At 37.2% G+C, this 27019-nt stretch overlaps 1 protein-coding gene across 1 annotated transcript in view; it reads left to right on the forward strand.

Moving 5' to 3' along the window:
- Nucleotides 1–1625: 1625 nt before the first annotated feature.
- The window catches only part of hsd17b4 (hydroxysteroid (17-beta) dehydrogenase 4), a 52154-nt gene continuing 26760 nt past the window's right edge, over nt 1626–27019 (forward strand). Inside the window, exons 1-12 of the mRNA XM_020932320.2 lie at nt 1626–1793; nt 2056–2109; nt 4386–4493; nt 8457–8516; nt 9952–9973; nt 10124–10170; nt 10692–10776; nt 13746–13933; nt 16062–16153; nt 16398–16422; nt 16512–16640; nt 22177–22280. Coding sequence (XP_020787979.2) covers nt 1742–1793; nt 2056–2109; nt 4386–4493; nt 8457–8516; nt 9952–9973; nt 10124–10170; nt 10692–10776; nt 13746–13933; nt 16062–16153; nt 16398–16422; nt 16512–16640; nt 22177–22280 — 966 coding nt within the window. The 5' untranslated portion in view covers nt 1626–1741. The remainder of the gene's footprint in view (nt 1794–2055; nt 2110–4385; nt 4494–8456; nt 8517–9951; nt 9974–10123; nt 10171–10691; nt 10777–13745; nt 13934–16061; nt 16154–16397; nt 16423–16511; nt 16641–22176; nt 22281–27019) is intronic.

Below are 27019 nucleotides of genomic sequence, written 5' to 3' on the forward strand. Positions count from 1 at the left end.
TTGCCTTATAGTTTGACACTACTCATGCATGTCGAGCCCCAAGCTATTATTACAGTTTTGATGGCAACAGCTCATTAAAAACTGCATAGTGGGAATTAGTCTGGTTCTGGTGGCAGTCTATGCACAGGCTGTAATAGATGCGTGTTCTGTGAATGGCATGTTGGCATAGGGAATGGGGTATAGGAAGAAGGGTATGTTGTTTGATATTTAAAGGTTCTGTATTGTAAACAAAATGGATTCTTTGTGAGCTTTAAGTTATGTTCTTATTACTTCATCAAATACATACAAAGAGTTGAGTTTTGTTTCATTCACACATGTTTGAGTAATTCGCCCACATTTCCAAAGCTCAAAGTCTGTGTTACCACTGACCTTTTAGTTCAGTAAAGCTTGGTTGAAATTATCCATATGATTCTACAGTAGTGAAGGTGCATGGGATTTAATAACACAGCAAAGCAATTCCTGTATTACCACATGACATCACAAGGTGGAATAGAGGGTTTTCTGTTTGAGAGAAAAACACATTTTAAATATGCAGGATTTGTGTGTTAAACGTTTGAATAAAACAAAACACACCTCCAGGTATGTTTGTGATGAGGAAACAACATTATAACAGATCAGAAAATAGTGTAATATGGATCCTTTAAATGTACAAATGTGACCTATTGTATAAAGCTGAGATTTTATATTTTATTACTTATCTTTCTACTTTTATTTAAAAATAATTTTTACTTGTACATTTACATTTATATAATTATGCCTTATTTCACACCTGTCTCTTGCTGTCTTTTGCTACTTATTTACAATTTATTATTACCATTTATATTGTTGTTCTTTGTTATTATATTATATTGTGATGTGTGAACTACTGTGTCCAAGTAATTTCCCTTGTGGATCTATAAAGTTTTTCTAAGTCTAAGTCTGTATATTGAACCAAATAATTTCTATTAGCCTTTTGACTAGACCCAAGAACTCACTTCATTAGAAAAAAATAAAAAATCAATCTGTGAAATAATACAGGCCTTGCCAGTTCCATTATTTACACATTTGCACTAACTCCTCAAAAATATGAGTGGGCTTCCTCTCCACAGCTCTGGCTTGTAACTTGGCTTGGTGTGGCCACATGCTTGTTTCCATAGAGATAGCTTATTTATTTATTTGGTTTATTTAATGGGGACAGAGAGACTATTTTTCATTTATAGTCCCTGGACAGATGACAAACATGGTCACCAGAAAAACATCACAATAAGCATTATACAAAAAGTGCAACTGTGCATAACAGTTCAATTATAAGAATACAAACAGACACTAACAACCATAACCACAATGTAGGCAATGAGAAAACACACTAGAGCACACAGACAGAAGACACACGCTCGGGTATTAGTGGAGTTACATATTAAATTCAGAAAAGTACATAGTGCAGCTTTAATAAATAGCCTAATAAAGCTTTAGTAAATGAATAGCCTGGCCTAAATCAATAATAATAAGTAATTTATCTTATTTTTATTTACAAATCAGAGGTCAGAGTCTGGAGATGGGAACAAACTGTTATTTTCTCATGTTCAAAGTAGAAATATGACGAGTTAGCTGCTGCTCTCTGATTGGTCCGCTCCCTGACAGCCCCGCCCCCAACGCGGAAGTGACTCTCCACTTGTTTGGCTGTCTCTCCTCATGACTCCCTGAGCACCTCTTCTTTTGCTTCGTGTGTTTGCTTGTTTTTCACAGTTAAAGGAGACAAGTGATGGCTCTTTCATTCGCGGGGAGGGTTGTGCTCGTCACCGGAGCTGGAGGAGGTAAGAACTGAGTGCGAGGGTGACAGCGATGCTAACTATGCACTACAAGCCAAAAGTGGAAAAGGAAACTATTTTAAATGCAATATTTTCTCAAAAAAGCTGCAATTTCGTTGGTTTGACATTGTCTACTATTGACTACTTGACTACTATACTACTGACTACTTGCCTAGCGGTCATAGTGCATGAAGTAACAATGGCCCACTTTCTTATTGCTGTTGTAAGTGTGTGAAAGTTCATCTCTTTATGTTTTTTGTTTCTGCAGGACTGGGGAAAGCGTATGCACTGGCTTTTGCTGAAAGAGGTGCTTCAGTTATAGGTAAATATGCATTGTACACTACCGGTCAAAAGTTTTAGAACATCCTAATTTTTCCAGTTATTATTTACAATTCAAGTCGTGCAAGTCCAATGAAGAGCTTGACATGGTACAAAGGTGAACTGAACAGACAGAGGTTAAAAAAAAGATAAAAGATAACAAACATAAGTCCAAGCTATGCCAAAACTACCACAGGAAAAAGAAAAACATAGTAAGCTTGAAAACATGAAGTGGCCATCACAGTCTCCAGATTTAAACCCCATCGAGCTGGTTTTGGGATGAACTGGACAGAAGAGTGAAATCCAAGCAGCCTACAAGTGTCACATATTTATGGAAACTTCGGCAACAGATTTGGGAAGAACTTTCTGAAGAATATTTGATTTCTATTGTAAAAAGAATGAGCCAAAAGTGTGTTCAGCTCTTATATCTGCCAAAGGTGGACACTTTCATGAATCAAAAGTTTAGGATATGTTTTGGTCAACAGTAAAAAAACTGGAAAAAGTGTGGTGTTCTAAAACTTTTGACTGGTACTGTATATCGATTACACAAAATTTACTCTTGTGAGCTTTTGGGTCATAATGTTGTTACATCATCACAAGTAAACCTGGAGTTGTGTTTTGCTTAATGCACACATATTTGAGTAATCATGCATTTTTAGACTATCAGCATCTCAAAATATTCCACCTTTTAATGTCATGAAGCGGTAGTTTTCAAGTTAACAGCTACCTTTTTATCTTTTTAGTTTAGTACAGATTGGAAATGATGGCTGAAATGATCTAAATGATTCTAGTGAAGGTATATAAAGTTTAAAAACACTGTGGAGCAATTCCTTTATTATGACATGGCATCACAAGGAGTGTTTTCTGTTTGAGAGAGGAAGAATGTGTTAAATGTGTGAATGAAACAAAACACAAGTCCAGGTTTGTGGTGAGGAAACAACATTATAATAACATAGAACAGAAAATCGCTTTCATTATTATCCTTGTAATCAAACATTTTCTTGTCAAAATCTAACGGCTGCACTAGTCAATAATAAGTGGCAAGTCTTATCAACAATTTTATGACACCTTAGGCCTAGTTTTCAATTAAGATTTTATTATATTTGTTATATAGGGACTAGAGACTTTATATTGACCTGAGAAGTAATTAAATCTCTCCACAGTGTGTGAGTGGTCATACTTTGATTACCCACCCCTAGCTGTAGAAATTGCAAGGTTCATGTGCACAATCTAAACAACAGAGAGAACTATATACTAGGGGTCAGTGTTGAGATAACTACCACATGTGCAGGTGATGCAACTGGAATACTGAACTGAATTGTGGCCTTGAAATATTGCATAACCGTCACACACTATAGGAGAATTTGCTCGGCTGCGCTCCTCGTGTGTGGGGTGTCAGTGTGACTGGCCTGCTCTGTCATATCGTATCGTTAGGGGGCAGACAGAGTGACGGACGCAAAGGCGCAAGATACAAACTCAGGAAACAGCGAAAATAATGAGGAGACTTATTACTCGCCTCTTGTAAAGTGATAAATTTAAGCAGCAGCATCTCATCCATATTAACCATAGAATTTTCCCTCCAGAAATAATGACGTCCAGTCCACAAAATCGCATTATTAATTCATTTTGAGGCGTTCTTTAAAGCACGAGGATCAGGGTGAAGCTGCACAGTAGTGATTGATACTCTACTTCCTGAGTTCTTCTCTCAAACAGGAAAACAGTCTGTTCCACCTTGTGATGTCATGTGGTAATACATGTTCCACTATGTTTTTAAACTCCATACACTTTCACTAGAATCGTAGCAGTAAAGGTAAAAAGTAGCTGTTGACTTGCAAACTACCACTACATCACATTACAAGGTGGAAGAGAGCATTTTGAGCTTTGGAAATGTAGACAAACTAATCACAAAGGATTACTCACACGTGTGAATGAAACAAAACATCTCCGTGTTGTTTTTGAGAAGGAACCAAGATTATAATCCAAACACAAGCAGAGTTATTTTGTTGCTTCAAAAATAAATGAAAAATTACATAATTATGCTATGAGGATAACAATAATGTTTTTTTTTCCACTAACATAGAACAGTAAACCTAACCTCTAACTGGTAACTTCTGTCTTTCCTTTTCATCACGGTGACTGGCTTCAAATCCCAGGGGTTACTGTTACTATTTTATGAATACAAATTATTCAATTCTAAATAAAGACCGTGAATCCTGCCTTGGATCTGATCACAGGACTATAAATATCATGTATTTGCCTTTTGTTCTTGCTGTGTTACAGTGAATGACCTCGGGGGAGATATTAAAGGAGGTGGGAAGAGTTCTGCTGCGGCGGATAAGGTGGTGGAGGAGATTAAAGCCAAAGGAGGCAAAGCAGTGGCCAACTATGGTGAGTATGAGAAACTATTGTACGGCATTGTCTACATCTGTATAGTACATCTTTAGAATGTGTCTGTGTATTTAAGCACATCTCAAATACAATGTAGTGATGCTATTTAGGACTGCAACCATTAATAGACTCACTGTGACTTATCAACTATAAAAAGAAGCTGGGGGAAAAATATAGGGGGAAAAAAATAAAAAATAAACTTTTAAAAAGTGTTACATAAAGAAATACATAATTTAATAATAAACTAAAAATTTTGAAATAAACGACTCATTATAAATAAAGTTAATAACTGTAAATAAATAACCTGTCATAGATAGATACACACACACACACACACACACACATATATACACACACACACACACACACATACACATTTACATACATATTTTATTGATCCCCAGAAGGGGGGATTCAGGTGCCCATGTAGCTCACATTCACACATTTCATCACACACTAAAAACAGTTTTAAAAAAAAATTGTAAAAGGTTGGGCACGACTTGCAAAGTTCGTGTGCATAAAGTGTTAGTTCTGCAGGGTGACGGGTGGGGTTATGACAGGCTATAGACCCTGATGGCTGTGGGGACAAAGGATTTCTTGAACCTTTCAGTCCTACACCAGGTGAGAGGAGCCGTCTGCCACTGCTGCTCCTCTAATGGTACCAGCACTGTACCCTGCGGTGCTCCTGTGCTGCTCAGTACAGTAGCAGACATACAGTTGCCAAGCCTGACAAACTGTGGTCGTCCAGTCAGATAGTCCGTTATCCACCTGGTGAGTGATGAATCCAGCCCCAGGACATCGAGTGTCTCCTTCAGCGTGGAGAGCTGCCAGGTGTCTCCAGATAATGATAGATTTGGTCAAGCATGTAGATGATTGTATCCTTTACTCCCATTCCCCCACGGTAACTAAACTGAAGGGGATCCATTCCATGTTCCACCTCTGGTTTAATGAGGCGCAGAACAAGCTGCTTTGGAGTCTTTATAAGTGCTACCGGTCTATAGTCCTTCATCTCTGCTCAGCGAACAACTTTAGGGATCGGCACAAGACAGGATGTTTTCCACAGTGTCGGGACTCTCCCCTTCTCCAGACATTGGTGGAAGATCCTGTGCAGTGGTGGTGCTAACTGAGCCGCACAGTCTTTGAGTAGTGTGGGACACCCACCATCCGGACTTGGGGCTTTTCCTGGGCACAGCCTTTTAAGCTCTGTCCTTACCTCCTCCACAGTGAGTGCCACACCTGGGACTCCTGGATTTACTTGCAGGGCCTCAGCAGCATTGATGGAAAGAGGGGCTATGGATGTTATAGGGGCAGCAGTCATAGATTTGTGTGGGACTAGAAGCAGTGGAGAGATAGCACCACCATGCGGTGTCACTGGAGTAGGCACAGCAGTGACAGGGGAATTAAACCTCTTAAAGAATTGGTTTAATTAATTTGCCCTACTCACATCACCTACTATGCTCTGGCTGTACATCTTATAGCCAGTGATATTCCTCATGCCATTCCACACTTCCCGATTGTTGTAGAGTCGCAGCCTACTCTCCACCTTATTTTTGTAGTCCCTTCTAGCCTGCCGGAGTGTCTTTTTAAGCCTCTTTTGGACGGGCCTGAGTTTGTCTCTGTCCCTCTCCTTGAATGCTAGCTTTTTTTGGTTCAGGATACATTTTGCACTGCTTGTGATCCATGGTTTATTGTAAGGATAGCAGTGGAATGTCCTGACAGGAATAACAGGGTCTACAAAAAATTATATATTCTGTTATAGTGTCCACTTTCCAGTCTATGTCCATGTCTACGCAAGAGCCCTGTGACCCCAACAACTCATCCCAGTTTGTGTAATCAAAGCAGTTCTGGAGAGACTCACTGGCCTCTCTTGACCATTTCCTGAATGACTTGATGGTAATGGGCATTCACTGCACACATGGTTTGTATGTGGACTGAAGGAAGACCAAATTATGGTCTGATCTACCTAAAGGTGGAAGGGTAATAGAATTGTATGATTCCTTAGCATTTGTTCCAGTGTTTGTTTTTTTCTGGTCGGACAGTCAACATAATGTACAAAACCAGATAGGCTGGAGGAGAGGTGTTTATCTTGTATCCTTGCGACAGCTCCATGAATGATGTCGCAGGTCCGCTGCCGCCTTCAGAGTAATGTAAACAGCAGTGGTGACGATGTGTGAGAACTCGCAGGGAACATAATATCGTCTCATCCCCACCACCAAAAGTTCAGTGTCTCGGCAGCAGACCTTTTCTTTGACCGCAATGTGTGCCGCGTTGCGCCATTTACTCTTCTCAAAGATCACCAGACCCCCTCTTTGCTCTTCAAAGTCGCTCTAGGGTCCCTGTCCGCTCGCACCACTGTGAAGCCAGGTAAGTCCACAAAGGAGTCGGGCGTGATGTCATTCAGCCAGGTCCCACAGGGTGCTTTAACATCAATCTTCAACTTCAAAAATGCCCTGAATTTAGCCTAGTGTGAGAAATGCTACAGTCAGACTAGATCTAAACCAGACTCCTGAGCCTGGTTTGAACCAGAGCTGCTCCTCGCTGGTTCAGATGACCTGGAGCAGGGAGTGATGTTAGGTGGAAGAACCAAGTGCACGGAGGATGGACCAAACCAAATTGGATTGTTATATACACACGAATTACACGGACATGCTGCCACCGCTGACAGCAACCCATTCGTGCTGAGCATGCGTCTTGGTTCAGTAATACCTTTAACTTTTTAAAATGACTTTTTGTTATTTTCTAACAATAAGAATAATGGCAATACATTCCATGGCTCGATAAACTGAAGTGGGTTGCATTTGATTGGATCTGCACACAGGAAGCACACCATGTTTATTTAATATAGTTGTGAGTATCTGAGAAAAAAGTTAATTTGTCATAAATAATACGTGAAATTTTTGTTAAAATAATATTTCTAATAAATGTTTAGCAGTTTACATTTTACAGTCAGCCAGGCCAACTGTTGGTTCTGTATGGGCAACCCAAAATTATTTGTGCTCCTTTATTCTGGGCGACTGGTGATCTGTGCAAGTTATTTTTACAACAGAACAACAGATGCATAATCCATCTGAGAAAGAACTAATGACTGCACTAATTCTTTGGTCAAACACTGGGATACTTTTTCTGTCTGATCATGGCCGTACTCTGACCCATTTTCTGTAATACATGAATTATATGACTGATCCACGTTAATTTAAAGTCTACTATTACACCCAATAATTTAATTTATGGACATAGCGAACGCACTAGTTGCCGCGTTCCAAACAAGAAGTTCACATGCGGCACTTCCAGCTCCTACTGACTTCCTGACTGACTACTTTGGAATGTTGTGGCCCCTCCCTCTGTAACTGCTCCAGTGATTCCTGTCATTTTGGTCTTAAAATGTTCATATTAATCCCCCCCTACATGATCCTGGTGGTTTTATTTCACAATTTTGTCCGTAAAAAAAAAAAAATCCTATAATAGTAAAGTAAAATATAAAGTCTGGCTCCAAATTCGTTCCTGTATCTGCTAGCATCATGCGCTCAATTTGAGTGGAGTCAAACGCTATGGGGGACGTCACACTCGCTTAGTCTGCGTTTTTTTGGGTTTTTTTTTTTACAGTCTGTGGTGAGAAGTGGACTAAGAGTGTGACGTCACTCATAGCGTCTGGCTCCAGTCAAATGAAGCTCATGGATGCCTGCAGTCATAGGATTTGGAGGAATTTATTTACGTATAGTGTAGTGAAATGAAAATGCCCGGATCATGTAGAGCGGGTTACTTCATATGAATATTTTAACACCAAAATGACGACACTTGCAGCAGCAGTTACCGAGCCTGGGGCCACAATTTTCGATGGAGCCAAAAGTGCCGCCATGAACTGTTCTCCGAGTTTTAAAAAAGAAATACTTACAATTTTTGTAACTGATCAAAGAACATAATATAATTTCATGTCTCCTATAACAGTGTTATTTCTCTCTTTAGATTCTGTTGAAGATGGAGAAAAGCTGATACAAACAGCCCTGGAATCTTTTGGAAGAATCGGTAAATAAAACCAGGTCAAAATCTACTAAGGAAGTGCGTAGGGGTTGTCCAAAGTATCAGAAATCGAATACTGATTGATACTAAATCTAGTATTGAGACTAGATACTCATTTGAACAAATATTGATACTAAAAAGGTAACATTCACAGGACAAAAATGAACTTGTCGTGAATATCTTTAGAATGATCTTGAGCTGTATTAGAACAAGTATAATAACACTAGTATACACACTAGTATGGACCACTATAGCCATTTTCACACACTTCCACCAGAGAACATGCTGAGAATCTTAGCAGGATCTTGTCCCAATTACCTCATTCACATATGCCACCATAGCAGGCTATTGGGCGTACACCAGTTCACACACCTGAGTAAATGAGCCAATTGTGGCGGAGGCAAAGACACGTGCACTGCAATGAAAAATAAATTAGGACACTGGTCATAACTTTCCACTGCCTATTAAACAGGCTAAATAAATTCTCAAGTGTAGCCGGTCTAGCCATAAATATCAAAATAAATAAAGTAAATCACACACTCTCTCAAAAGCCTGGTGATTGGTCACAGCGTTACACACTGTTCAGTGGATTACTGCATCACATGCTCCAGTGTTGAGATCTCACTTTTCGGTCAGGAGAAATCTTGGTTGCCTTTATCTCTTTGTACGTCTGTCTTGCATTGACCCCATAGACCAGACATGACAGACTATATTTAGCCCGCGAGATCATGTCAAATATCTATTAGAGCTGGCCCGCCGGCTACAGATGGGCTATAGAGACATTATTTATTTAAAATTGTGTTATTATTTTATATTATGCTTGTTCTGGATTCAGTGTTTAAGCAAAACTATTATTAAACATTTATTTTAATAAGAAAAGGTTTAACATTACATATCTCGATAGAAGAGAAAACATGCAGATGTTGTTGAAATTTTTCAATGAATATTTAGTTTGGCCCATGGCATAGTCCCAGTTTTTTATTCTGGCCCTCTGTGAATTTAAGTTTGACACCCCTGCCATAGTCTGTATTTGACATACCCATTGAGCTGATTAATGCATCTACTGCACACCAGTGTTAAACCTCAGTTTAATGAGAGGACATGTTTGGCACACGTATTCACACAAACGGGCTGCCAGGATAATGTTTGGACAATAGTTCTGTGGCATGGTGTGTGTGAAAATGTCTTATGGACCCTACCTGGATGACTGAGGAGTTACCCAGATATAACAATGCAGGGTAATACACAAGAATGTACTATTCTTTAATGCTGAAAATCAAACTGACACCATAATGAGAATTAAAAACACTCTCGCTTCAGACAGAGTCTGTACATAGTATTGAGTCTATACCTTAGCATTGAAACTGAGTTTGAAATGTTATTATCATGGCAACACTAAACTGTACCTAAACTGACCTCTACAAAATGTACTTTGTTACAGATGTGGTTGTGAACAATGCGGGGTAAGTATAACACTTTTTATAGATGTAATCATAGCCAGGCTGGTGGACTTTTGATTGAAGGTGTTAAGATACATGAGATGCAGTAATCATGTAAAATATGGTAAATTTGTCACAAACATTGAAGTCTAACATTTTTGCATTTTTGTGTAGGATCCTTCGTGACCGCTCGTTTGCCAGGACCAGTGACACAGACTGGGGTAATTATGTTTTTTATGTCACCCTTGCTGTCTCACTAGTTTGTCTGATTAAAGAAAATTCAGTCTTACAATTACAAATAAATGTTTTAGGCATATTTTGGAAACAAAATTTATTAAAGACGCTCTCTCTAACTTTTCAAGTTTGAGGGCTATGATTTACTTGTCTCCGTGGAAAATATTATTGCTTTACCTTGAATGTTCCACAGTATGGAATTTTAATTCACGCATTTATTCAATTACTTGTTTTTTTATTTCACATTAAATGCCTTGAAAAACATACATTCTGACATGTAACTTTGATCACCTACTTGTCTCCATATGACATGCTCAACATTCCAGGCATGGTTATAATTTATTTTTGTTATACGAGTCTAAACCATGAAATATTATCTTGACCAAACCACTCACTTCTGTATATCATATAAAGTGTAACAGTTTCCTGGACTGGTTGTTTCATTCATTTCTGTTTATCCTGTTGACCCATTTCACAGTGAGATTAATGTTTTACTTTTCTGTTCCAGATCTTATCCACAGAGTTCACTTGAGGGGCTCGTTTTTGGTGACTAGAGCGGCCTGGAATCACATGAAGAATCAAAAATTTGGCAGGTACCCAATCTCTGTCCTATTCCTTACACAGCAGTGGGGCGCCCTGGTAATTCATTTTAACCCCATCAGTGTTAAATATTATTGACCTATAGAATGTTGTGATTGCCATGAATCTGATGACACAATACATGTCAAGGTATGCAGGTCACAATACGATCACGGATACTAAAATAAAAGACCATATATTGAAATTTATCAATAATTACTTCTATTATTATAGACCCACGATTACATAGTCAGTATTTGTATTAAAGGTCCTATATTATTGTGAGTGTTTGAGTTGTGTTTTTTTTCATTCACACATGTAACACTTTATTATTAGGCTGTATACGTTTCCAAAGTTAAAAATGCTCTGTTCCACCTTGGCATGTCATGAAGCAGTAGTTTTCAAGGCTGCCTGTTACGCTTTGTTTAGCAATTTGGCAATTCCAGGACTGAAAATATCCAAATGATTTTAGTGAAGGTGCATGGAGTTTTAAAACAGTGTAGCAGTTTCCTGTATTTTCACATGACCTCAAAAGGTGGAACAGAGTGTTTTCAGTTTGAATGAAGAACTATGCAGGGTTTCATGTTTGAATGAAACATAACACAGCGCCAGATATGGTTTTGATAAGGACGACAACATTATAACATTGTTCATTAAATGGCGGAAATCTAATTATAAATGCAATACAGATTTCATTTCATTTATAAAGAGAAGACTTTTGGGTCATTGTTACTTTTTAGACAAAACCAAGACTTCTTTACAATATGAACCTGGCACCGATAAGAAATGTATATTTGCAGAGCTGCTTGTAAATCTCCCACAAGCTGTTCATAGCAGTGAAACACAAGGTCTGAGGGCCTAATAACTGGAGGAGACCTTTGAAACAAGCTGTCTCACCGGTAATCAGACAGCACTGAGGCGGAACAGCACACAACATTATACAGGAGCCATAGGAGAGATGGAAATCAGGATATTATGGCAAGAATAAAGTGGAGGATATTTAAAGGTGCACTGTGTAATATTTCTGCTGTGGGGCACCAGCACCTGCTTGTCCAGTGTATGACATTAATTAAATTACATGTTGTTCAGTGACTGATATATTGAAAATAATTGAGAAAAAAATAGGCTAAATAATTATCATAGATTTATTTTTATGCACTAGAGGAAATCTTATTTTTGTGGTAGTACAACAGCTACTTTTTTACTTTAAAAAAAAAAAAACAGTATATAACATATGAGACCCCCCCTCCCTCCGTGTATCATTATATTTTTTGTAGCAATATGTCATAGTTTAAAATGTGTGACTTCTTACTGTGAGTGGGGAGAGGGAGTGGGCTCTCCACAGATCTGACCTGTAAGTTGATCTGGTGACATCACTTAACTTGTCTCAATAGGTGTGGTGAACCCTCCACCAGAAAAGTTCCATAGTGCAGTTTTAATTCAATGCGAGCTTAATTAAACTTATAGTTTTTTTATTGTTGTTTTTTTTACTAATGCAAGTATGCGGCTCAGCTTTGCTGCCTCTTTTCAGTTTAATTTGGATATATTGATGTAAAAACTCATAGTTAAGACTGAACTCATAGAAGGGAATAAGAAAAAAAAATAGACCATACTTAATTTTTGTCAGCTTGTGTGAGATTTGTAATAAGAAGACATCTGTTCATGTAAACAAGAGGCTGGGCAACAAGAGTCCTACTTATTCAAAGCAGGTACATTAAAAGCATCAATGCATATTGACCGTGGCCGAGAGTAAAATGTGTTTTAAAACATTGTACTCACTCAAAGGTGCTTTTCTTGTCGAGGGTTCACCACTCGCTCGTCTCCATGGAGATGAATGCTTAGCTTGGAAAGTTTCGCAAAATGAAACAGTAAACCCCTCTATCTTGCAGTTATTCAATTTGCTAAAAAAAACATGCATTATTATAATGTTACATCTCCAGAGATCTGGGGTCTCATTTTAAAGCAGAATGTGCAACTCTCCTCACATTCCTTCATGAACTTTCCTCTTCATAGATCACACCTGCAAAAGAAATCTGTGCTTATGGTCCCGTTTGATGCCACGCCTCCATTTGACCATTACAGGACAATGCACAGTGGGGTGGAGCTTTGGTACCAGTGTGTGTGTGTGTGTGTGTGTGTGTATGATGACAGTGTCTTTGGACGTTGGACACTTGTTCATTAACTTTAAACACAACAAAATCCAGGCACTCCAAAAAAGTAAAAACTGCACAATAAAAAGTATAACATAAAAAACAAGACAAGTCAAAGTCCTCATTCAGACCTGACTGTAACCTTTAGATCCTTTTTTGTGTATCTTTGCCTGGTGGAATAACCAGCTTGTCCCCAAAGAGATATATTTAAGTGTCTGTGGAACATTCAATAACATGGAGACAAACAGGTGGTGGACCCTGCTCCAGAAATATTTTTTAGTGCACCTCTAAAATTATTCTTTTAAATCAATGGTACCTGAGCACAGCAAAACTTACCATAACATAACCATTGCCTGTGAAAACAAATATCTGGTTAGCCTCTTAATGAACTGAGTTGGATTATGTATTTTACAGTTCTTTATTTTCTACAGTTGCATTATGGAAACTTTCCCCTTTTAATACAATTGATCTGAGGACCTCAGTCAATCAAACCAATTGTTAATTATTTTAACTTGTTTACCTTTGATGTAATTTGAAACCCAGTAATAGTTCTTCTTCCAGTTTCCATCTATGTAGTCCTAGTTTAGTCCTACATTTTGTTCCTTTTTGACCTCCTTTTCTTCAGATTTAAAACAACGGAAGTCAGTTCTATTTAATATGCTTTTGTAGCCCTGTAGCTCAGTGACTGCTTCAGGTAACATTACATGACGAGATGGATGCATATGTAAACTACAGTGTGTTTTGTATGTACCACTATTTTTCCATTACTACATAACTATAACTGTCAGTCTGCATTAACTCCCACTTGTTGCCTTGGGCTTGTCTCTGGCCAGAATCATCATGACCACTTCAGCTGCGGGCATCTATGGGAACTTCGGACAAGCTAACTACAGCGCGGCGAAACTGGGACTGCTCGGACTGGCGAATACTCTGGCCATTGAAGGAGCGAAATACAACGTTCACTGCAACACCATAGCTCCTACGGCTGGATCGCGCCTGACTGAGACCGTGATGCCCCCAGGTAAACACTGCATGAATATGGAACAGCGATGTTGGGCAAAGAGGGGGTGGCTGGAACATCATAATTCTTGTTTTATTTTAGGTGTCTGGCTTGTCAAATTGCAACACTGAGTTTGAATTTACAAGCAGGGATGTCATAATATTGCATTTTGACACTATTCACACCATGACCAAACAATAATGAAATACTTGTTACAACTTTCAGAGACGAGACAGCCTTATCGGACAGTAAAACACTTTATAATTAGATGCAGACAGTACACAGCGGACTTATTTTGACCTCAAGAACTGCTTATACAATATATCTGTTCTTGGGCAGGACAAAATTTGCTCAAATATGTGAGAAAAGACATTAAAGATTACTTCTATGGGGTAACAACGGTCTAACATGGCTAAATTTAGGACCTTTAATCTTGATACAGGTAAAGTTCTACTCTAATCAATGCACATGGGGTGTTTTTAGTCAACCAAGAATTCTTAATCGACTACAGCTCTTATTAAATCCATAATTGTTTCCTTAAAACCATCACAGATATCTCATTACCAGCTCCTTATTTAGTTCTGGCTTTCTTGCTTCAGTACCTTCCCATCCCCCATTGCATGCTGGTAATATGCTCGTATATCCTGACCATCTTGAGTCTGCTCTGGGGAAAGGGACATTAACCGAGAAATTAAAGTAGCACTTTTGTTTTCCTGCCGCGATGGACCACACGAGCATCTGTTACACGGAGCTAAGCCAACTGTCCCGGGATGGGCTCACCTTAGTAATGACTCCCCTCCATATGCTGACTTCACTGACTCAGGCTTTTCTGCAGTTACTAAACATAGATCAGGCAAACAACCGCAGTAGCTCTTGTCTGTGTGTTTTTGTAAGTTATATGTTATGATGAGGGAGATATTGTCAAAAATTTTAATCTCCTAATTTTTTATGATTTATTCTTGGGGTTTCAGACACGGTATACACTGATACGATACTGGTATTGGATATCGGTAGCAATATTGAACATTTTGGTGGAGTAGATATTGGCCCCAAGATATTGGTTCAGTCGATGTCCCGTATGGGTCTATGAACTGTTGTAATCAGACTATTTGCTTAACAATATTTACCCAAAATCTTTTAATATTGAGCTGTTTTGTAATTACTATATACAATATATTAAATAAGTTACGAAACACATTTGGATAATTGTTTTCCATATGGCATCTGTGTTTAAAGGAAACAAATCATATTTTTATCTTCTTCTCTGGTATCGGGTGATGTAGTATCGACATCAGTATCAAAACAGAAAAAACTGGATTGGTGCATCTCTAGTTAAGATCATATTGTTTGCATCCAAAATCATTTCTGTCCTGCATTTATTAATTGGTATAATTGTGACTACAGTGGCTGAGGTTGCACTGAAAATCTGATTATTTTTAGATTTTTGACAACAGCAAAATCATGTATTTTCTGTCTGATCATGATCCTTCTGATTACTCACATCAGATTTTACAGTTTGAATGTCATTTTAAGGTCCTATATTACACAAAACTGACTCTTGTGAGCTTTAAGCCATGTTATAATATTGTTACCTCAGCAAAAGAGTTGTATTTTGTTTCAATTCACACATATTTGAGCAACCTTTTATAATTAGTCTGTCTACATCTCAGAGCTCAAAATGCTCTGTTCCACCTTGTGATGTCATGCAGTGGTAGTTTTCAATTTAACAGCTACCGTTGATCCTTTTAGTTCAGTAAAGGTTGGCAATTCCACATCTGAAATCATTCAAATGATGAAACAAAAGACAACTCCAGATGCAATAATATTTTTTATCAGTATTAGAAATATGAAAGTAAAAGTAAATATACTATGTCAATAGAATATGCAATAAAGTATATTTTGTTTTGCCAGTATAGTCTAAAATGTTATTAATTAATTAGCCACCTGTATTTGTTGTGTTTTTATTACAGTTCATCTTTATTACGGACTTATGGTCCATTTTTAAAACCTATAAGGACAAGGACAATTCAAACAATAAAACATTTATAGTTTTGTTTCATTCGTGCATTAAAGTAATCTCTCTATATTTATTGTGTACTAGTTTGTCCTTGTAACTGACTACTTATGCCTACTTTGTGTTATTTTCCAGACCTTTTGGAGAATCTGAAGCCTGAATATGTGACTCCTTTGGTCCTTTGGCTCTGTCATGAAGATTGTCATGATAATGGTTCACTGTTTGAGGTACAGTACAGAGTTAGAATTTTGATTAGTACTGAAAACTAATACAACAGTACAGTTTTCATTTTGTGTGGGTGAGTTGTTAGCTTTGTAAAATAAATGTTTAAATATGTTGTGAGGTTGCTATATTTTAGTAAGTTAAGTTATAATGTAAGTTTGTAATAGTGTGTGTCGGTAGGAAAAAATAAAAGTAATTCTGTATCAGATTTTTTTAAAACTACATCTTTACATTTCATCTTTTCCTTAGGTTGGCGCTGGCTGGGTTGGTAAATGTAAGTACAGTTTATTTCTTTGTTTAGCAGATTGTATTAAAACTTTAAGTCATTGTTCATGCTTATAAACTTTTGTATGTTGTATGCAGTGCGTTGGGAGCGTGCTAAGGGAGCCATTGTGAGACATAAGTCCCGCCCCATGACTCCAGAGGATGTGAGAGACCAGTGGGACAAGATCTGTGACTTTACCAATGCAGACAAGATCGCCACAATTGGAGGTGAGTTTTTCCTGTGTAAACAACCCTTGTACTACTTTGTACTACCCCTGATTACTAGATAGTAATTATTCCAGTAAGTAGTGGCCCTGTATGGAGAAGGAGAAAGACAGGAATTTTCATAGTAATGGTGTATAGAACGCAGGGGAATAAACCAACTTGAGTGAATCACAAATTTCAGTGTGTAAATGAAAAAAAAAAGAAAACAACTTTTAAAATCTCTCTTGATAAAATATATACAAAATATATACAAAATTGACTCTTAAGTGTTGGACCAGCCCTGGTTGTACCCTAGTGTACAGGGTTCCCACGGTCATGGAAATTCTGGAAAAATCTTGGACTTTTCTAAATTCATTGAACGTTTTTGAAAAGAAAGAAGAAAAGAAATTTTTGTATGTCTTTCAACCAAGTACAGTGTTCTGTTAAGTTATCTTTAGGCTATTATGATTAATTCCAAACGTATGCGCCTTTTGTTTAGAAGAGACGAAGATAAGTGCATTGACAGTATTTTGAATGTTAAAAAAAAAATAATACCAAACCATAAGGTGAGTTGAAAGGGTTAACATTCCATATTTAGCCCTAAAAGTATGATCAACTCTACACATGTAAGTGACATAAAGTCATGGAAAATTCACTTTAGGTCATGAAAAAGTTATGGAAAAGTTTTGAAATTTTGTCAGTGAAAAAGAGTGGGAACTCTGAGTGTAACTAAGTGAACATTCTTCTTACTGATAGGTTTGAAAGTGTAGTATGTAACTTTTTTGGTGAAGCGTCTGTCACCTGCTTGTCTCCATGGAGATATTATTACTTTGTTTCTGTCTCGCATTTATTTAAGTATAGGCATTTTATTGCTGCAAAAATGAATTGCTGTAGGAACAAAATTGAAACACGAATTCCTACTGTGAGTGAGCTCGCCTTTCCAAAGAAATGATCTATGACGTATACTGTATTATGGAACATTCCAGGCTAACCAATAAGACAAGAGACAAGTAACATTTTTTATTTTTTTTTTTTACAAGTTTATTTATCAACATTTTCAATTTAGAACAAACACTCCACAACAACAACAATAACAAAACAACAAGAACAAGCTCACTGTTTGTGCCAGATAATCACTAAAATACACTGTAAACATAAAATACAATCAAGTAAATAAAAAAATATAAATTAAATAAACAAAATTAAATCACTAAGTTAAAATTCACATTCTATATGCCATATATTCTGTAGCCAAATAATAACAACATAAATATAAATAAAATATAACATTAAAGACAAAATAGACACAAAATTAAAAACATAAAAAAAGTAAAACACACACAAGCACACAATGGGACACACACATACAAAAAAGCACAGAGTACAAATGTCACATAGTGTAGCTTTAAGTCAATAAGAACACCCCCACCTTGCCCTCACCCAACAGGTCTGTGTCTGATGTTGCTGATTATCGTCCGCCCTGCCTTTATAGATGGAGCAGGGCTGTGTTAACATGGGCTCTGGGGGTGGTGGTCCCCGGTGGACACTGGCCCTTCTCATTAGCATGACTTTGTACTGCCTCATTTGTAGCTTATTACACACCGCTGCTTCTGTAATCACCCATCACTCCAGTTATAGTAATTAGTAGTCTTCTTGGGTTCCCTCTGTTCCCACTAAAAATTCACCGTACTTTAAATTGTGTTCTCTAGTTTCTGCTCAGGCTAGTTCTGAAATCTTTCTAAAGGTCTTGTATTACACAAAATTGACTCTTGTGAGCTTTAAGCCACCTTATAATGTTGTTACCTCCTCAAAAACACCTGGAGTTGTGTTTTGTTTCATTTACAAATATTTGGGTGACAGCTATTTTGTTCAGTAGAGATTGGCAATTCTAGGGCTGAAATAATTATTATTAGAATTTTTTGGCAATAAATGTGGCAGTAATTACAGTATTAAACATGCTACATTATTGTAAGTGTTTATACAGTATTGTGGAACATTCCAGAGAAAGCAATAACATTTTCATGAGACAAGCAGGTGTTGGATAGCCAGGCTGACGCTACCTAGTGCCTCCGCTCAATTTAATTTCTCATCAATGACTAGGTCAGGAATGGAAATACACTACACAGTTTACAAGAATCCCAGAACTTGTAGACCACGCACCGGCCAATCAGTGAAGAGCTATGAAGCCATGACGTCAAACTCAAACACCTGTCTGGGTCCCTTTTATGGTACAGCACAACAGTAAACAAAGCAGTCAATATGGATGTAGACGATGCTATACATTTTGTGTTGGCAATGATTCTCAAGATCAAGGATTTAAAGCCAGAACAAAGACAACGTTTGGTGAATTTTATCAAAGGGAAAGCCGTTATTGGTCTTCTTCCTACGGGATGTTGCATATTACATATGCCACAACCAAATAGCAGCGATTGTTTAAATGATAAAAAGTACCTGCCTACTGTCGAGCGAATGAATCCTAATGCTGCAAGGTCAGACAGTTTCCACGAAGTGAAACCGGCTGATGAATCAGGCTAGGTGTCGGACTCTCCACCACAAAAGTTCCATCGTGCACCTTTAAGAACTGTGTCAGAAAAGGCCTTATTGCTGTTTTCCGATGGTGAGGACTTGACTTAAAACAGAAGGATGTGTTTATTGTGGTAATATAATACGATATAAAAATCTGAGTTAACTACCAGCACCCCCTTAGTGAAAGTGAGTTTATTGTCCTTGAATAATGACTCTGTTAGTTTTGGATCCTCTGGAGTAAAAGTAAACAGAGTAAACAGCCCTGCCTGGTGTGCTAGAAGAACTTAATATGTGCATCTACATTAAAGGTCCTATTTGCCTCTACTTTAAAGTCATATTAAAAGGTTAAAATGTTGTTTCCTACTCAAAAATATACCTGGAATTGTGTTTTGTTTCATTCACACATGTTTGAGTAATCCATTACTATGACTCTATCTACATCTCAAAAACTCAAAATGCTTTGTTCCACCTTGTGATGTCATGAAGTGGTAGTTTTCAAGTTAATGCATAGTATGGCACTTTAAATCAGTGGTCCTCAACCTTTTTAGCGCCACGGACCGGTTTCATGTCCAACAATATTTTGCAATATTTTTCTGTGGCGGTGTGGCAGGGTTTAGTCCTGGTTTAGTCCTGGTTCAGTCCTTGGTTAGTCCTGGGTTAGTTCTGGTTTAGACCTGGTTTAGTCCTTGTTAAATTGTGTTTTAGTCCTGGTTTTATTCCTGGTTTAGTCCTGGTTTAGTCCTGGGTTAGTCCTGGGTTAGTCCTGGTTTAGTCCTGGTTTAGTCCTGAGTTAGTTCTGGTTTAGACCTGGTTTTGTCCTGATTAAATCGTGTTTTAGTCCTGGTTTTATTCCTGGTTTAATCCTGTTTAGACCTGATTTAGTCCTGGTTAAATCTTATTTTATTCCTGGTTTTATTCCTGGTTTAATCCTGGTATTGGTCCGTGGCCTAGGGGTTGGGGACCCCTGCTTTAAATAAAATTAATAAGTGTCTTGAAAAACACACTGTGCAAACATACGTTACTCCACAGATCTGACCTGTATCCTGTCTCCGTGGACAGACATATTTAACACATATTTACTGTGGACCTTTCTTGGCAAAGCAATAATATCTTTGAAGACAAACAGGTGAAGGATCCCCCAAGTCTTTATATTTATTTAGGTAGTTAATTGAGATTTTTTCAGATCGGTTTCCATTTTTTAAGTAAAAAAAAAAAAGGTTTGAAGTTAAATCGGTCATAATCCTATTTTTTTTAATTTAATACTTTAGGTGTCTCTCAGTGCAAAGAAACTTGACTACAAAAAAGGTATTAAAGCAGCAGTATATTCATCTATCTCTTTTTTCATCAGCCCAATGGGCCATTAAAATATGAATGTAAGGGAAATTACCATCATAGCCGTCTTTATCCTCTGTGAACCATGGAATATAGTCACAATTGGAGAGATCTGAAATAGCATAAAAGCATTACATGTCTTTTTTGCAGTGACTTTATTAAAAAAAAGTCTACAAATTTAAATGGGGTGTAATTTCAAACGATATTTAGAGGTAATGGCTGTAACATTTGCTTCTACTGGTTTAAAAGCGGAAATGCAATCTCAGTGGAACCTCAGATGTTCTTAGCTGTCATACACTGAGGACATACAGTGTTGGGAAGAATACTTTGAAAATGTATTTAGTTACAGAATACTGAATACCTGAAATTGAATGCATTTTGTAATGTCTTCTGATATATGGTATTCTGAATACTTGGAACATTACACCATTTCCTATCTCTATGTGTTAAAATCACACATGCACACACCATAAGAGCTGTATTTTCTATTTTTCCCACTAATACTGTGTAGTTTGACTAAACCGTATGATGAAGTACTGCAATGTATTCCTTTGATGTTAGGAAAGAAACTGTACTCTGACACCACCAAATTAAAAAGTAACAGTCAAAATTAATATTCAGGATACATATTTTACACTACATCATGTCCTAGAGAGCCCTTTTTGGATTATGGCTTTGTGTAGGATTTTAAGATGTTTTTGAATATTTTAATGCACTTATGGAAAAGTTTGGATCAGTGTTTTCTGTTGTAGGTCTATATAAATAAAGTTTGATTGAAGTTTTTATTAGCTATAGCTCCCTCTGGATTCTGGGACATTCACAGGACAGAAATTAACCTTTCCTGAGTAGATTTTGTATGATTTTGAGCTGTATCAGAACAAGTATAAAACCACATAGACGAGTATACGAGTGTGTACATGGACCATGATGGAACCTACCTGGAAGACAGAGAGATTACACAGATAAAAAAGAATGTATTAATTAGGGGGGTGCAAAAATATTGAAATATCAATATATCGTATCGTTTAATGTGATGATACAGTATTGATATTGTGGACTGCTGTATCGATATATCGCCAAGAGGATTATTTGGTTTATTTTACACAATTATTTTGTTACAGAGCCACAGTTTTGTTGCTTTTTCAGAGGAAGGAAACTCATTTATGCGACACATTTAACATTTTCACTATTTTGATGATTAAAATGGGTGTGTTTAATATTAACTTTGCACAAGAAGTGGTTTAACAAAGACTTTTACTATCACAGCCATGATTTAGCCTTTATTTTTATTAAACAGTATCGAATCAATTTGAAATATATCGTATCAAACTGACAGTGCACTGTATCGAGATATGTATCGTATCGTGGCTTGTGTATCGAGGTATGTATCGTATCGGCAACTTCTTAATGATACCCTACTGGTAATATAAAAGTAAATACTGTGATTTTGAGTTGAATATCACATTCTTGTCCAAAATTTTCATTGTTGTATCGGTTTCTCTCTTGAGTATTGAGTCTATTCGTTGGTACCGAAATTGAGTTTGAAACACTAGGAAGCACAGATAAGTATTTTCATCCTTAGCAAACTGTCTTCTCTGTGTTACTAATAGAACTCATCACCTCAGTTCCTCTGCACTGTTGTGACAGGATCTTGTCTGTCTTAATGTCTGGTCCTGATCTGTGTTTTTCCTTCTGTCTGCAGAGTCGGTTCAGTCGTTGGTGAATGTGCTTTCTGAAGTGGAGTCTGGAGGAGCGGTTGAAGCCAATCCCACGTCCTCTATGTCCTCAGCTTCAGGGGTCAATTATGTGAGTGCAATATTACATAGCATGTGTCAACTCAAGGTCCTGTATTACGAAATTATGAATCTCATGAGCCTTTAGCTTTTACCTCATCAAAAAAACATACCTGGAGTTAAGTTTTGTTTCATTTACACATGTTTGAGTGATCTTTTTTATTAGTCTGTCTACATCTCCGAAGCGCAAACTGCTCTGTTCCACCTTGTGATGTCATGTAGTGGTAGTTTTCAAGATAACAGCTCCTTTTACCTTTTGTTCTGTGGAGATGGGCAATTCCAGTGTGGTAGAAATTTTCAGCTTGTCCAAGAAAGGGTGGAAGTAAAAGGCTGGAGACCAACTGGATGTCTTATAAGCAGGAGAAGTTTATTTACCATCAATAATACAGGCCCGGGGAGAGATGTTCAAGCCCCTCGACTATGCTTCCAAAGGAGGAGGTTTATGAAGCAAGTGTGGTGAGACTATGAAGTCCAGTAGGCACCGGTTAGACTGCAATATGCCACAATTTAGATAATGGTATGCCAAGGGAAGATGGCCATGTTACTATAACTCCTGTGAGTAAATGTTAAACTGAGACATGTACATGGAGGATAAATTACTTAAATTCTCTTACATCCAGGGCTGAAGTTATCCAAATGATTCAAGTGAAGGTGTGTCTTCCTCTATTACCACATAACTTCACAAGAGAGTTTTCTGTTTGAGAGAAGAATGCAGTATGCAGAGTTTGAGCATTAATCATGCGAAAGAAAGTAAACACAACTCCAGCCACCTGCTTGTCTCAGTGAAAATGGTATTATGTCTATTCAATTACAGGTGTTTATTGTTCAAAATTACCTTAAAGAACATGCATTCATACAGTGAGCTGAAACTCTTCTCTGCAGATCTGACCTTTTAACTTGACTTGAAAGCGTCACCTGCATGTCTCTATGGAGTATGTGTTTAATGCCAGATGGCTGGCCATGCTAATCAAAGCAAAAACAATAATGTGGTGGACCCTTCACCAGGGAAGTTACATAGTGTACCTTTAAAAAGTGAATAGACCATAAACTTACTAGCTAAAAATCAGAATCAGAATAGGTTTTATTCATAGACTGTAAAAAGAAGTGGACTAAAGGAGTGTGACGTTACCCCGTAGCGTTTGGCTCCAGTCAAATGAAGCTCAAATTTGGAGCCAATTTCCATATTAGGAAGAGGAACTAATTTACAAACAAAATAGCTACATAAAAACACCAGGATCATGTAGAGTGGGTTAATAAGAACGTTTTAAGACCAAAATGATGAGGCTCACATCAGCAGTTACAGAGAGAGGGGCAACGTCTTTTCAATACAAAGTGAATTGGAGCCAGAAGCGTGCCCATGCTCACTTCTGAAATCAGGTTGGCTGTGTCCATTTATATAACGTCTATGGTTGCACTTATGGAAGTATATGCTTTGGCAACTATGATAAAGTAAAGGCATGCATAAAAATAAAGTTTAAAAACCTTGAATACATTTTGTAAAACTACTGCATCCATTCACTTACAACTTTCTAACAATAACACCTGGCATTTTCTTTTTTCAAATTCACAAGTAAGAAAGTCTTTCACATCGCCATTTCTGTCGCTTTATCTCTTTTAAAGCGTGAAAGAACATTGAATCCTTTGTGTAGAGTGGGGTTTTTCACAGCCTGTCCCTGTCATAACTTTAAGCAGTGTATGAGTTTCTGTCTGGACCGGAGATTTGAGCAGATCTCACTGTTCCCTCTGGACTAACATGGCTGCCGCGTCCTCAGCTGACTGGGCTTGTAGAGAGCTCTAGGACTTTAGTTTAGTCGATTAAAGGGTTTATATTCTGCTATCTATGTTATATCCTCATCAGAAACATACCTGGATTTGTGTTTTGTTTCTTTCACAGATTTGAACACACAAATCCTGCATATTTAGGCTTATCTCAAACCAGAAACACCCTGTTCCACCTTGTGATGTCACTCCATAAACTTTCACTAGAATCATTTGGATTATTTCAGACCTGGAATTGCCAGTCTCTATTGAACTGAAGGTAAAAGTTCGCTGTTTACTTGAAAACTACTGCTTTGTGACATCAAAAGGCAGAAGTCAAAAGGTGGTGACAACCAAAATTTATATAAGTTGACTAATCTATTTATTTAGATAAGGATTTATATTACAGTTAGTCATTGAGCTATTGTTTCCTAGTATTTTCTTTCTTCACAAATAGTTGTTTTTGAAGTCCCGTGCAGTTGTAGTCTTGTGAGTGCAGTTATCGTTTATAGTCGTTTACAGTCGTCCTATCGATCGATTAGTCGATTAAAAAGGAGATGTGGCTGAAGCTCTCAAAACTATCATGTATCTGTATGTATTTGACCCAAAGTAAACTAGACCTACTAGACTTCTTGCTTTTTTTCTAGAAGGGTCTAAGGATCAGAAACAGTATTTATCCATTTGTTTGTTTTCTAAAAATGTTGGCTAATCTGTCTGTCTCTTATTGAGTGCTTCACTGCTGAATTTTCTAACTTTCTGTTGGTTTAATCAATGATCCTGTGAAGCCCCAAGAAGTGACTGCTGTTGTGATTTTTGGCTTTACAAAAATACATTGAGAAATTTTAACTGAAGTAGAGTTGTATGGGAGTTCATGTAAAAACAAATATTTATTTGGAAAAAAATACCAGGAAACAAAATATTTATATAAAGACAGATTAAACTTTATTTTATTTTTTATTTATTTAACCTGCCATATTTCATATATTATAAAACCCAAAAATCTTCAGCTTACTCAGTCACTCATTAACTTCTCTTTTGTGCTGTAGTGCCATATAAATCTGTATAATTTAAAAAATAATTAGTCTGCTAATACAAATTGGTCAACTAAGACAGCAGTCCCCAACCTTTTTTCTCACAAGGACCTGTAAAAAACAAAAATTTTATTCCAGGCAGAGCTGGTAATAGTAGCACAAAAATCATAGAAGTCTTAATCATAGTTGGAAAAAATTGTCATAATACTCATGTTTGCTGTTTACCAGGTTAATTTGCTCTATATTTTCAGAGTAAACACATGGTGGTAGACGATAAAAAGAATTAAAGTATTATATAAAGCACTGTAAAGTATGAAGTATTTTTCTCTGAGGACCTGTACCAAATGGCCCACGCCCAGGTTTTGGACCCTGGCTCAGTGGTTGGGGACCCAAGGACTACATCGACTGATTAATCAACTTAATAGCTAAAGGCCTACAGCCCTACTTTTGCCACGCCCCCTTTTTAGTCATCTAATAGACAAGTAGAACATGTCTTTAGTCGCCTTTAGCCCTGCTGGAGTGGTCCGTATCGTCTCCCTCTCCATGCTTTGTTGCACTTTAAACCGCAGTTCCTGCTCTGGCTCACTGAACACAAGGACACTTTCGATCTCACCTCAAAGGGATCCCACTTGTTTTTATTACTGGGTTTCAAAACTCACTTTTTTACTGCAGCCTGAAAGAAATACACTCACCTACAGTTATAACACTAGCTGATGTACCATTGTCATAAATACCCATCACCCAAATGCTAATCGATTCTAAAACTAGAATCAAAACAAGACTCACATTTTAACAGGTATCAGTACTAAAAACATGCAAAACTGTACCTTTTCTTGATAGTTTCAAAAGCTCTTGATCGAGTACATCAAAACCAGAGTAAGACAAGACAATATGATTAAAAATCAAAAAGAAATCTAGTCAATTTAAAAATAAATAAATAAATAAATAAAATAAATAAATGAGACGGATTTTCATGAATGAACTCAAATATCACTGTTGTTGCACACGGTTAATCTAAATCAGTGTCAAGCTCAGAGAAGTTGTTAGGAGTAGTAGAGTGGGTAGTACTCCATTACATTTACTTTTTAATTGTACTTTTATTTGAATAATATATTTATTGAATTAACAGTACTCTTTAAGTTTTGTTTATTCTTCCCACTGAGAGTCTACCAATGGTGAAAGCTTTATGTTGACAATATGAACATTTGTGTTTCTTGCACCGCCCCTTCAGATATGATTTAGTTTTAGTTAATTTTTGTGTCTATCCTTTGAAAATAGCTTATTTTGTGTGTTATTTCATGATTTGCCGTTTGAATTACATTGTCTTTAAATCAAATCATCAGTCATCATCAATCATCAGATGTTGGGTCAGAGTAGTTTTCGCAAATATCTTTTTAGTCTTACTTGAGCCATTTTTTGGACCACTACTTTATACTCCTAATATTATTATTTTGAGGTAATGTTACTCTTACTTGAGTAAAATTTTTGGATACAGTACTCTCTATTTTTATTCTGAACTACTTATTCTAAACTAAAAGCTTGTGCAGTTTCTTTGTACTGCCTTATTCAAAACAAACAATACTATGAGACCCTGGCCCCTTTCATTTTGGAGTGGCTTTGAAATCACAGCATTTTCTACGCTGAATTTAAATGCAGTTTTAATTAATATGTGTCTCCAGAGACAGGTCTCCCCAGAGCTCTTCAGCTGAGAGGTCGAGGCGAATCTCTCCATTATCCTGTAGCATAGTCCTGAACAATAGTTCACAAAGCAGCGTTATTACAAAAGGATCAGGACAGACAAGAACAGACTGGAGTTACACACATGATTTTGTTATGTGCTCACAGGAAGATTGATTGAGACTTATTAGCAACAAATTCAACATCTGTGCAGGCAATATTAATTCATACTGCGAGATGACAGTTTAAAGTCTAACTAAACACTAAATCACTTCTTAACTGTGTG

Source organism: Boleophthalmus pectinirostris, unplaced genomic scaffold (assembly GCF_026225935.1).
Source record: "Boleophthalmus pectinirostris isolate CB_2022bp ecotype Guang Dong unplaced genomic scaffold, ASM2622593v1 HiC_scaffold_4, whole genome shotgun sequence".
Classification (NCBI taxonomy): Eukaryota; Metazoa; Chordata; class Actinopteri; order Gobiiformes; family Gobiidae; genus Boleophthalmus; species Boleophthalmus pectinirostris.